This window comes from Tauraco erythrolophus, chromosome 3 (genome assembly GCF_009769465.1).
Source record: "Tauraco erythrolophus isolate bTauEry1 chromosome 3, bTauEry1.pri, whole genome shotgun sequence".
NCBI lineage: Eukaryota > Metazoa > Chordata > Aves > Musophagiformes > Musophagidae > Tauraco > Tauraco erythrolophus.
The window spans coordinates 10,803,108-10,815,682 of NC_141467.1; the positions used below are offsets into that span (position 1 = coordinate 10,803,108).

General features: G+C 41.1%; 1 protein-coding gene across 1 annotated transcript in view; it reads right to left on the reverse strand.

Moving 5' to 3' along the window:
- Nucleotides 1-878: 878 nt before the first annotated feature.
- The window catches only part of KIF13A (kinesin family member 13A), a 49,638-nt gene continuing 37,941 nt past the window's right edge, over nt 879-12,575 (reverse strand). Inside the window, exons 30-33 of the mRNA XM_086608918.1 lie at nt 11,783-11,934; nt 11,142-11,246; nt 2,069-3,173; nt 879-1,165 (exon numbers count right to left, since the gene is read on the reverse strand). Coding sequence (XP_086465044.1) covers nt 879-1,165; nt 2,069-3,173; nt 11,142-11,246; nt 11,783-11,934 — 1,649 coding nt within the window. The remainder of the gene's footprint in view (nt 1,166-2,068; nt 3,174-11,141; nt 11,247-11,782; nt 11,935-12,575) is intronic.

Here is a 12,575-nt window from a genome sequence, read left to right on the forward strand (position 1 = left end):
CATTCCCATTATTAAAATAAACTTTACAGATTAAAATTACTTTAGCAGGTTCTATTTCATCTTGATAATAACCAGCAAGTAACAAGTGCAAAGTTTGCAGTCATGATCCATTTACCACTTCTTTGTTGCCCCATTTCCCTGCTACACCCAAAAAAACACCCTCCCACCCCCCTCAAATGTTGTCCTCTCACACCCTTGCAGTAATACTGGTTCTGCAGTCAAACCGCCCAGCTGGCTTATGTTAACATACGAAATGTCAGACACACAGCTTCAGGCATTGTCTGTCATTTCAGTCCCAATGCCAAGTCAGCACAGTGGCAGGCCTCTAGGAAGACAAAAAATACGAAGCAGTTGGATATTTCAGTGTGCTTAAACACGGAACATAAGGCTGCACGGTGCCCAGTGACTAAAGAAACATGGCACCAAGTTATCAGTTAAAACATTTACAATAGAAAGATATAAACAGCGAATGTGTCAGTCTAAAACAAGTTCTTTGGTAATTAAGAACAGCAAACCGTAGCTTTTTTTTCCCAATATGGATTTACATCCTGATTTTTCCGCAATAAAATATTTTTTGTTGTTTAAAATATATCTCCCAAGTTGTTGCGTAACAAATAGTCCCGTACCTCAGTTATCTACAGATCAGCTTTAACTGTCATTTTAGTGTGCAGCTGTATCTGCTCAGTGGCAGACAAACTATAGATACACATTCATATATATATATAATATATATATTATTTATAAAAAATTAGAGAATTAAGTCAAGGACTCTAGAGAATACACATTCCATATGGACAGATTAAAATGTACAATAGCTTCAAAAATCCATAAAGTTTTCTACACAGTGATGCGTGTAGTAAGTGCAAAAATACTGCTGTTTAGTTAATCCAAGACTTCCTGTTCTCCTGTTTCCTAGAAAAAGCAGAAGCTGCTGCATCTCCTGAATGGCAGAGGATTTCTCCTCCTGTTTTAGGAGTGGATGACGAGCCTTGAAGCACAGAACTTCTCCGTTTCTCTAAAGTGGAAGATGCCTGAGACCGTGAAGTGCTACTCCATTTTCTTGTGGAAGCTGGTGCTTTGCTGAGGCGCCCAGGACGAACAAAGACACCGTGTCGTGGTTTGCAGTGGAAGTACTCTCTGCCTTTCACAGTTCCATCATGCTTCCCTTCAATGGAAATAGAAGCGCAGAATTAATTGTTGGTACTTTCATTAGCACATATAATTGTAGCATTGAAGTGTGAATATCCTTGGCTATCTGTTAAATAGCCAAGATTTTCAATGCTGAGTGAAACCAGATGCATAGCACACACTAGGGAGAACAAAACCTGGCAAGGAGGGCTTCAATTGTGAACAAAAAGATGATTTCCTAAAACATTACTTTGTTAACTAACAGTTTAAAAAGTCAAACGTTTCTTCATTTTACAAAACAAAATATCCTCAAAACCAATGGCTTACAAAGCTTAAAACTTGGCTGTGAAAGAAACTTCCAGTGTCAGTGTTAATATCCATTAAACTACTAAAACCATCATCTTTTTAAAAACATCTGAAGCGTTTCTGTAGGAATCTCTCAACCCTTGCAGAGCACTGACTTTTTCTGACCCCAACCAACCGAAGTTGAAGAAAATCTGTGCTCCATAATTAAGCTTTCCCCAGTGAGGGGGTGAAATCTCTGAAAGCTACAGACAGCAAACCTATTTGACAAGTCATGTCCATTGTTAGTACTGCCCACGAACATGCATGTTGATTTAAAAACAAAAAAAATATCTGCCAGTTTTAGGCTTTGCTTGCTTTCTGATCTATAAAAATAGATGGATGCCAACGGGAACTATCATAACATGCAAAAGCGTTTTTCTGCATAAAGCAAGAAGAACGGGGCTTTATGACAGTTAAAAACTAACCCTTAGCAAAGTATTCCTATAAACAGAAAGCCTAGAACTGGGTGCATCAGATTCCAAACCCACACGAAATTACAGGTATTTCCCAAGACTGAACAGCATATGAATGTAGTTTAACTTTAAAAACAGATCATGCTAACTGTGTGGATAATCCAGAGCACATTCAGTCTTACCCAGCTGAACATTTAGTTCAACTCCAACCCAGATTCCAGTTGAAAAATCCACCGTTCCAACATATCTCACCGTGCCCGTCTTATTACTTCCAACACAGACTTGTTCACCCACTGCCACCCAACTAGGCAGGACGTGGGCTTGATCTGCAGAAGAACCTTCTTCACAGTCAGAACCATCCAAGTGGTCCTTCCCAATAAAATCATCTACTGAAGCGTCAGGATAAGTCTCATGGTCTGAAGTCTCTTTTACCAGTACAGAACACAAAGGGCTTTCCACAGCCTCTGCAAGCCTGTCGCCTGCTGCTGCTGCAGAGCCCAGCGGGCCCACGCACGCGCCCTGCTCCTCGTCAGTGCCTCGGGGTAACTCCGAGGCACGCGCTCCATGAGAGGACACAAGGGAACACGACTGGAGAACTGCCGAATGGTCAAAGTCCTTTCCGTCTTCGACACCCATGAACTCTGTAAAGGAGTGATCTTCCAGAATGTCCATCGTGTGCTCAACTGTTGCTTCACATGCTGAAAATTCAATTGTACGACAGGTATTTTTGCCATCTGAGGAACCTGAAGCTGAGAACAATCCAGCTCTGGGTAACTGCTGAGAGTCTCTGTCAGTGTCATCAAGGGACAGTGGTACTTGTTCCGTTAAGGCACTGTTTTGTTTCAGTGGTAACACAGGTAACTTTTCTCTCGCCAACTCCTTTTCTGACTCTTGACATTCCTTGTTCGAAGAGGGTCTTAAATCATGTGCAAGAGATGATCCTGAGGGATCGCTAGAGTCCAGCTCCTTCATATGACTGGCTAGCTGGTCTGTGCTATCACTACAGGGAACAAGCATGTCAGACAGAGTAGCGTTAGAGGCACTGTGGGAAAAGTAGCCACTAGTAATACTGCTAGTGGTGGGGCTGCGGGATACCTCTTTCTCAAGAACACGTGAACTCAAGAAGTCTGATTTAGAAGAAAACCATTCCCTGTTCTCCAGGCTAGCATTGTAAACACTGAAGTCAGCAAACTCCTCCGGTACATAAGGTCGGAAATTTTGAAAACTTTGTGGACTTATCAGCTTCTTATTAATGGCCTCCAACTCACCGTCTTCCTCCTCGGAGTCCTGCAAAAGAAGAGAGTGTTGCATGGGATTAGGAACCTATAGGAGCAACATTTTCAAAATAACCTAACCTGCTTTGATTTTTGCCTTTCTTAACGTGGAGAAATATATACCTTTAATATTCTTTAACTGAAGAATGGAAAACACGTCTGAAAAGAGCTGCTGGGAACATATCCTGTCTATACTGAGCTACTCAATTGTTAGAAAATAAAAAGAAATTCTAAGTCATTCAGAAAATATAAAGCATTAAAGTTTGGCATAAGGAAAGCTCACAAGAGGAAAAAGTTATAGGTTTACATATTTTCATCGTACTCAGGTTTTTAAAGCTATGTATTATAAACTTCTTCCCGCAATTTAGACTCATTAAACCCACTGAAGGTATTCTATAGAACTAATTGACAATCTCCCTAGATAAACATAAATATGAATGGAAGAGGCCTTACAGGGTCTCAGCAGCAATATTATGTATTTATCAACATATTGACTATTAAAAACTATCCTGCACAATGGGATTTTCTATTAATCTGATACCAATGAGGCTAAATAAGTTCACTTACCCCTTGCTATCACACCTGAACATGTTCACAATGTTTGGAAGTAAAGGCAAAAGGGTCAAATATCACAAAGAATCTTCAAGGAAGCATTTGTGTTCAAACATGTACTTGTGTAGAGGGAAGTAATCAACACTAATCAATCTGGCACAATTTGGACGCAGCTCCCTGAATTTCCCTTTGATAACAAGTGGTGATGCACAGCGACCAGCCCACAAACGTGGCTTTCACAGAGCCCATCTGAAGCTGAGGAACTTCAGTCTGTCAAGATGCATCTGAAGAAAACCCAGCAACATAGCTGAGTTGCTCCCCCAATATAAAATACTGCAGGCAGGACTCCACATGGATGCTTTTTAAAGTACTTCCTTTTTCATATAACTACATGTATTTATTTATACATCTATATGCATATAAATCCATGTGTGTATATATATATACACACATGTATCTATGTGTACACACATATATATATATAAAAGTTAGTTTACAGCAAATTCCCACTGGAAATATTTTCAGAAAAATGAAAACTGCTGAAGAACTTAAAGTTTAGAGGAACTCAAGCAGCTGTTATTTCTCTATTCCTTTATCTGCATCATGGATTTCAACTACTGATCAAGGCAGATCCTGTGTGATATCTAAAGCAGTTCGATGCTTTCAGATACCTGCCATGACTCGTTGATGGAAAAAGAAAAGCAGAATACTCAGCCAGATGACCAATGCATTGAGAACAAATACATCAAGTTTAAGATAAACATTCTCTTGAAAATGTTTCCTACGCTTTGTAACAACCAAGGACTGTGCAAATAACTGTACAACAAAGCTTCAAACACATAGCAAATAGCTTTGTTCAGCCTGCACATGTCGGAACGATCACAGAATCATTTAGGTTGGAGGTACCTCTTGAAGTCATTTAGTCCAAACCTCCCTGCTCAAGCAGGGTCAGCCAGAGCAGACTGTCCGGGACTGTGTCCAGTTGGGTGGGTTTTGGGATCTCCAAGGATAGAGACCGTACAACCTCTCTGCACAGCCCATTCCAGCGTTTGACCACCCTCACAGTAAAAAAAGTGTTTACTTGTGTTCAGATGAAGTCTCGTGTGTTTTAATTTATGTCCGTTGCCTCATGTCCTGGCACTGGGAACTACTGCAAAATGCCTGCCTTGTCTTCGTTCCCTCCCATCAGGTATTTTTATGCTTTGACAAAAAGTCCCCGAGACTACTCTCCTCCAGACTGAACAGTCCCAGCTCTCCCAGCCCCTCCTCACACATCAGATGCTTGAAGCCATTAATCATCTTTGTAACCTTCACCCGACTCAACTTCAGTAATTCCTTTTCTTTCTTGCACTGGGGAGCCCAGAACCAGACACAATACTCCAGATACGGCCTCCTTAGTGCTGAGTAGAGAGCAAGGATGACCCCCTCCTTCAATTTGCTGGTGATGTCTGGTATACTGTTAGTCTTCTCTGTCACAAGGGTGCATTGCTGGCTCACAGCCAGCTTGTTGTCCACCAGCACCCCAGGCTCAAAGCCCCTCCGTCTGATCAGCCCCCAATACGTACTGGTGCCTGGTGTTATTCCTCCCCAGAGGCAAGACTCTGCATTTCTCCTTGTTGAACTTCATGAGACTCCTCTTCACCCACTTGTCCAATTTGTTGAGGTCTCTCTGAATAGCAGCTCATCCCTCTGGTGTATCAGCTGCTTCTCCCAGTCTTGTATCATCTTGCATCAAACTTGCTGAGGGTGCATTCTGTCCAATCATCCAGGTCATTAATGAAGGTGCTAAACAGTACTGGCCCCAGTATTGAGCCCTGGGCTACACTGCTTGTTACTGGCCTCCAGCAAGACTTCGCATCTCTGATCACAACCCTCAGGGCCCAGTCACTCAGATAGTTTTTAATCCACCTCACTGTCCACCTGTCCAACCTGTACTTTGTCAGCCCACCTATGATGATGTTATAGAGATAGTGTCAAAGGCTTTACTAAAGCCAAGATAAACAACATCCACTACTCTCTCCTTATCCACCAAGCTGGTCACGTTACAGCAGAAGACAATTGAGGCTGGTCAAGCATAATTGCCTCTTCATAAACCCATGCTGACTACTCCCAATCACCTTCTTGTCCTTCATGTGTTTGGAAATGTTTTTTAGGAGGATTTTCTCTATCACATTCCCAGAGACAGAAGAGAGGCTGACCAGTCTGTAGTTCACTGAAGCCTTCATCTCGGTCCATCTTGAAGACAGAAGCGATACTTGCTCTCTTTCAGTCTTCAGGTACCTCTCCCAATTGCCATGACATTCAAAGATAATTGAGAATGGCCTTACAGCAACACGAGCTGCTCAGCTCCCTCAGCACTCGCGGGTGTGTTTACTTAAACAAAGATGCAGTTAGTTTAAGTGCTCCCCAACCTGGTGGTCCTCTGCCAAGGGGAAGTCTTCCTTGTTCCACACTTCCCCTTATGTTTCAGAGGCTTGGGATTCCTGAAAGCTAGTTTTACTGATAAAGATTGAGGTTAAGGCGGCGTTGAGTACGATGGCCTTCTACAAGTCATTTGTGACCAGTTCCCCTGCCCTGTTCAGCAGTGCAATTAACTAAAACATCCTCACAGGTATATATTAGGAAACATATGCTTAGGTGACACCATCTTTCTCCTAACCTGGAGGTGTTTTTTTCTCAGTTTTTAATTGATTAAAAAAAAAAAAAATTGTAAAAATGTTCAAAATTACTTCATTTTTCTTTTATCTTGCGATCTTTCAAGTGATCACTTGCTATGGCCCTTATCCATAACAAGTTCTCATGTTCGATCCCACCATATTCAAGCTCATAGCAGATGCAATTCAGTCATATTACCCATGCAGAATGGCCTCTCAAGCTGAATCAAGATTTCAAACAATATTTAATTTTCGTTAGTATAGCAATCAGTATCTGAAGAAGATGTCTCTACTTGTCTACGTATATCTGACAAATCCAACCAGATTTCAGATTACTAATATTTGCTCAAGTAAAGGCTTGGCATCCTTTGCTTATGAATTTTTACAGCTCTGCTTCAGAGTTATTTCTCATACGGAACTTGGATGAACGCATTTTGGAATTATTTACTTCTCTGCAGAGGAGTGATAGTGTTACGCAATGCCACACAAGACTATTGAAAATTATTTATATTATTGAAAATCTGGTTCTTTAGGTGTGAAATCTACAGGTAGTCCCTTTACAAGTAAAGGGAAAAATTCCTATCCACTTTATTGGGACTGTGAATACCCTTCCAAGCACTAAAGCATTACACAAGGCATCTTTTTTGCATATTGGAGTATACCTGTTGCTCATGTCTGAGGGACCTCTTCTCAATTATTCTGCTTACTTCTCTTTCACTCTTATTACTTATTGTCCTGGTTTCGGCCGGGACAGAGTTAGTTTTCTTTTTATTAGCTAGAATAGCTGTGTTTTGTATTTAGTATGGGATTTGGTATGAGAAGAATGCTGATAACATACTGATGTTTATAGTTGTTGCTAAGATATCAAGGACTTTTCAGCTTCTCGTGTTTTGTCATTGTGCAGGAGCACAACAGGCTGGAGGGGAGCATAGCTGGGACAAAGGGCCCACAAGTCCTATCTTCGGATTCGAGTTTAGGCTTAGGATTGAGGCCCAAATAGGCCAGTGGAATATTCCATATCATGCAACATCATGCCCAGTATATAGATGAGGGTTGGCTGGGAAGTCGCTCTTTTTCTCTCCCCCTTCACATCTCTCCTGGGGGCTCTTGCTCTTCTGGGATTGCAGTTTCAGGACTTCTCTGGTTTAGGATGGCTAGCTGGGATGGGTCGGGCGTTGGTCAGCAGATGGTGAGCAATTACACTGTGCATCACTTGTTTGTATATATTATTATAATTTTTGTATATTATCATATATTATTATTATCAATATTACTTTTAATTTAATTTTATTTCAATTATTAAATTGTTCTTACATCAACCCATGAGTCTCCTTCCCTCTTCCCCTTTAATTCTCTTTCCCATCCCCTGGGGGTGGGGGAAGCTGAGCCAGTGGCTGCGTGGTGTTTAGTGGCCAGCCAGGTTAAACCACAACACTTAGGAAAAGTAAGTTTTACTCTATGCAGAACCTTGTAGTTTGTTGTTTTCAAAATATTACAAACTCTAGTATTTATCAAATACAGTGGGTTTAAGACATTACATGAAGCATATAATGAAGGAAGTATTTCTAGGGGATACTAACTAAACATCCACTTGAAACCAAAAGGCATTTTTATAATAGAGGTCGGTCTTTCTCCTTTGAATCCTGCAAGATTCCTCACTTAACTGGAAAAATGTTAGTACACACAGGGTCCCTCTTCAGAATTGGGCTGGGTAAGAGGCACTGTAACTGAGAAATGGCTCTACAGACACACAGACATTGGTGACTTGATTAGGAAAAGTCAAACAAGTAACCACACTGCCAGTGGCATGTTGTTTAGGGGTTACCTATCATTGAAATAAAAAAGCTAAGGTACAGAGAAGCAGACTTATCACTGAGCATGGGTTGTGAAGAATGCTCCAGCTAGGTGACGAGACATCACCTTGTGACAGACAAAAGGTGCCTCTTGTGGGGACAAGACATATTTCTTTTCAAAGTTCCTCTTGAGCTTTCCAATTGGGAAATTCCAAACAAAACAATTTCAGAGTTCTCCAAATTCCTGTGGATGTAAGATGTGGGGAAAAAAAGAAGGAAGCCACCTTGTACTGCTCAGGCTATTGGTAGAAATAAAGATAAAATCCTTGAAAAACTGGTAGAGAAACTGCAGCCACTTCCCCGGGAAGTAACAAAGACTATAATGAAAAATGATTTAAGAACTGATAACAGTACGAATGTGCCAGCAAGAACTAAGGAGACAAGACTATACATCAAGATTTAGCAATAACAGAAATAAAGCAAGCAAGATCACAACGCAGCTTCCCTACACCTGCTTTGTAACAAACATACTGTGTAGTTAAAAGTTCAAGTTGTAGATGCCCCATCCCTGGAAGTGTTCAAGGACAGGCTGGATGAGGCTTTGAGCAACCTGGTGTAGTGGAGGGTGTCCCTGTCCATGGCAGGGGGGTTGGAACTAGATGATCTTTGAGGTCCCTTCCAACTCTAACCATTCTATGATCTGAGTTTTCAGATCCCGAAATTGTAGCTCTCAAGTAACCTCAGAGATGCTAGTTTCCATTTGACTAATTTAAAAATCAGTAACACTTATTTAGTGGTTGCAGCACTAGTGCTTCAATTTTCATCACCCGCTAGGAGATTTTCCCCTTAGCCAAACCCCCCTTAGCCATGTTAATTACAGGCAGTATTCAAACATGCTTAAATATGAAAATGTTTCATCTGATCTTAATGCATTCCACTGTACTTATGTATTATATAGAGCACGCCCTTATGTCATGCTGTTTTGAAAGTACTGTCTGAAATTTTAAGTTGGATAGTTGGATGCTCTATTTCAGGCCAACTCCATAAAAATATTTTTTAACTTTTTTTTTTTTTTAATTCCTTTCACAGATGTGTTTTGAACATTCAAGAAAAGTTAAGAACAGATCCCAGAGAAACATGAGAAAAAGGCCAAACATCATTTTTATGCCTTCTTAGATGCAGAACATGCACCTAGCTAAAATTACTAGCTTCCTGTCTGTTTAGTCACTTTATTTCTACAGCACTTTTTACATGCTTTAAGATGCAAGCAAGCATCACACCTGAAGCGACACCAATCATCCAGTGATTAGTTAAGACTATGAGGCTCTGTACCTTGCAGTGATCATTTACAGTATTGATTAATAATGTGAAAACTTCACCAAGAATCAGAGAGAAGCAGACAGCTGCAGCTTCAGGTGGAGCCACAACAATGCCCTGTGTAATCGCTGAACTCATTCTGAGTGCATTATTCATTCAAATGTGTGAAATTTATACTCCAACCTAGTTAACTATAACTCATGGTAGTCTAGCCATCAGCTGGATGAATCAGTTCCCTTGATCTGACTTACTATGCAACCCAACAAAAAGCTATGCTGATGCAAGGGAGAAGCCAGTGCAAGAGTAGGGGCAAGCAGCTGAGAATTGAAAGAACAGCTCTTTCCAGAGCCCTGTTGGCTACAGCAGGTTTACAGTGTCCAGTGAATTAGTTCCATTCTAACTGGAAAAGCCTGGTGCAGGATGTTGCCCTTTTCCAGCTACGAAAGCGTCTGCTTATCTTTGGCAAACAGCACAGGCAAACGCCTGGGTTAATTCAGGACATGCATGGGGTGGGACACTGTTTTTACTCAAGGGATTAAAACTGCCCTGAAGTTGCCATGGAAAATTTTGTAACAATTTAGTTTCCAAGGGATGTTTTTCAACCCATTAGAAGATCTTGTCTTCCAAACACCTTCATGCTATTTGTATCAATGAGTCGGTGTGAGTCAGCACGTCAGCTACCTTAAAGAAAATTAACATGATTGAGAAAAAGACAGCTGCTACCCAAAACCAGCAGCCAAGCTTCAAACACATACATCAAAACGCTGTGGTACTGTGGTATAAGTACCTACGTAATAGCATTAGAAATCCAGAACAGATTTTTTTTAATGGCTTGGCTATATGGTGGGAATGAAAAATAACTGTTCAATAGAAAGAATCCATCACTAGCACTTTGTGGTAAGAGGCCTATAATACTTAAGGGAAATAATCTGAAGGTTCAGAATTTTAAATTTAAAGCTCTGATTAAAGCAAGTATTTACAGCCATGTTCCACAGCCCAAAAACCAAGTCTGTCATACAGCAGAAATGATGACACATCTTTTGTTGAAGCAGCAGTGAGAAAAGGATTTGGCAGGTGAAGACAAAAATAAAAGCCCTCCACCTCAATTCACCATCTGAATTACAATGAAGACAGGCTGCAGCTTAATTAAGAGCGGCAATCTTATTTTAGTCATATTACATCTGCATCAGGCAATGAGAAGCTTTTACAGTGTACCCACACCTAAATGCATGGTTACTTACACCAAATGGGATCATTCCATTTACTCTGGGGTATAGTCACAAAATCTGGGTAACATACAAGGTATATTAGAGTGACAACAATATGCTTCACTAAGCCACCCTTTACTTGATTCATTTGTGCCCTGTAAAAACTACAGCCTCCCCTCTCTCCCACCCACCCCACAAGACAAATCACATATGAATATTAAAACAAACAACCAAAAACCCCCAAACCAAACCAAACCCCAACTGAATTAGTTCCAATGACAGATTGCATTTGCAAGCCAGGCAAGCAGCGATTCACTATAACCATTCGTGACAATCAATCAGAAGTGATTACATCCACATTACACCTTTTTTCTGCTGCGGTAGCATAAGCTTCTTAAGCCCACCACCGAACAGCCCTAAGCCCACCACCAGACCTTGTAACAGGCACAAAACTTACAATCTTTTGGTGACGTATGCTATTGCTTTCTACAGGCACGCTGCTGGCATTGCTTCCTGAGGGCACAACACAGCCAGTGCAATGCCCTCGAGCTGAAGGCATGCTCTGCAAAGGTTAAGACACACAACACATCACACAGACCACAGCTCTGACCACAGCGCTGAATGCGTGCAAGTTAGAAAAGCATTAAGACACGACAAAAGCTGGTCATGTATACACCAGAATTTAAGTTAATAGGTAGAGACACCCATGCACTCCTCCCAACAGTTTTAGGCCGAGGCATAGAGCTCAGAATTGTAACCACCCTAGAACACTGTTTCACAAAATTAGTTTTTATCTTTGAAAAAAACCACACTAACATCTTGCTGGGAAGAAAAAAAAAAAGCAGGTTACTGTTACTTTAAAACAGAAGTAACTTGTAAAGGAGAATACTTACCACTAAGTGGAAAAAAAAAAAATCCAACTCAGTGTTTCAGGTGAAAAATAAACACCAACACCCCACCACGTATTAAAAACAGCCTGATTAATTTTACCAGATAATTGCAAAATTCTACTTCATCAGATGCATGCTGCAAATGATTTGCCAAGTATACAAAACCACTCAATCTCCATAAAAAACCCAAGTGGTTTTCAAAGATTACCTCTTGGCTAAGCAGAGGGCGGCTTTCAAGTGGGGTCTTCCTTTTATGTTCCTCCTTCACCGGCATTAAAGGTTTGAAAAACTTTGGTGGTTGAGGAGAAAATGCTTTAAAAGGGCTGGCCATTAAAGCATGGGAATTCTCTGATGCAACACCTAGGCAAAAAGCAAAAATACTGGATTTTATTTCTTCATATCTTGACTACAACAACATCATTAAAAATAATGGGAAGGTTAAGCATGCATTTGGCAAGCTGATGGCTACAGAAAGAATGTCAGGATTTCAGTATTCAACCACTGGCCCAAGCATGAGACAATCTTCCCTCACAGAGCTCTGCACCACGTCCCTCTGACAAGTCAGGAAACAGAAGGAAAGCAGAAAACAGCACTATCTGCCTCTTCCGTGCTGAAGCTCCAATACTTCTCCTTTTCACTTCAGTCATAATAACAGTGGGAAGTGCCCTTGAACTGGAACAGACAGCTCTCTGCTTCCTGCGCCTCACCTGACCTGTGCCCACAGCACTGCAATTCTGCCCTGGAACCAAGTCTGATGTCCTGCACGACCAGCACGATCAAAAAGGCAATTCTAGGCAAGGAAGCAACGAATAAACACTCAAGTCCCACTTTATTGCAGCAGTGTCTCTACCTGTACTGCCTGTTCAAGAAGAGTGTGTTACAGCCTAAAAATAAGGCACCTGTGACACACTCGACATGGCAGAGCAAATATTCAGATCGTATAAAGAACCTCAAAAGGATCCTTCCCACTTTAACAAGAACGTCTTAATTTTCAAATTCAT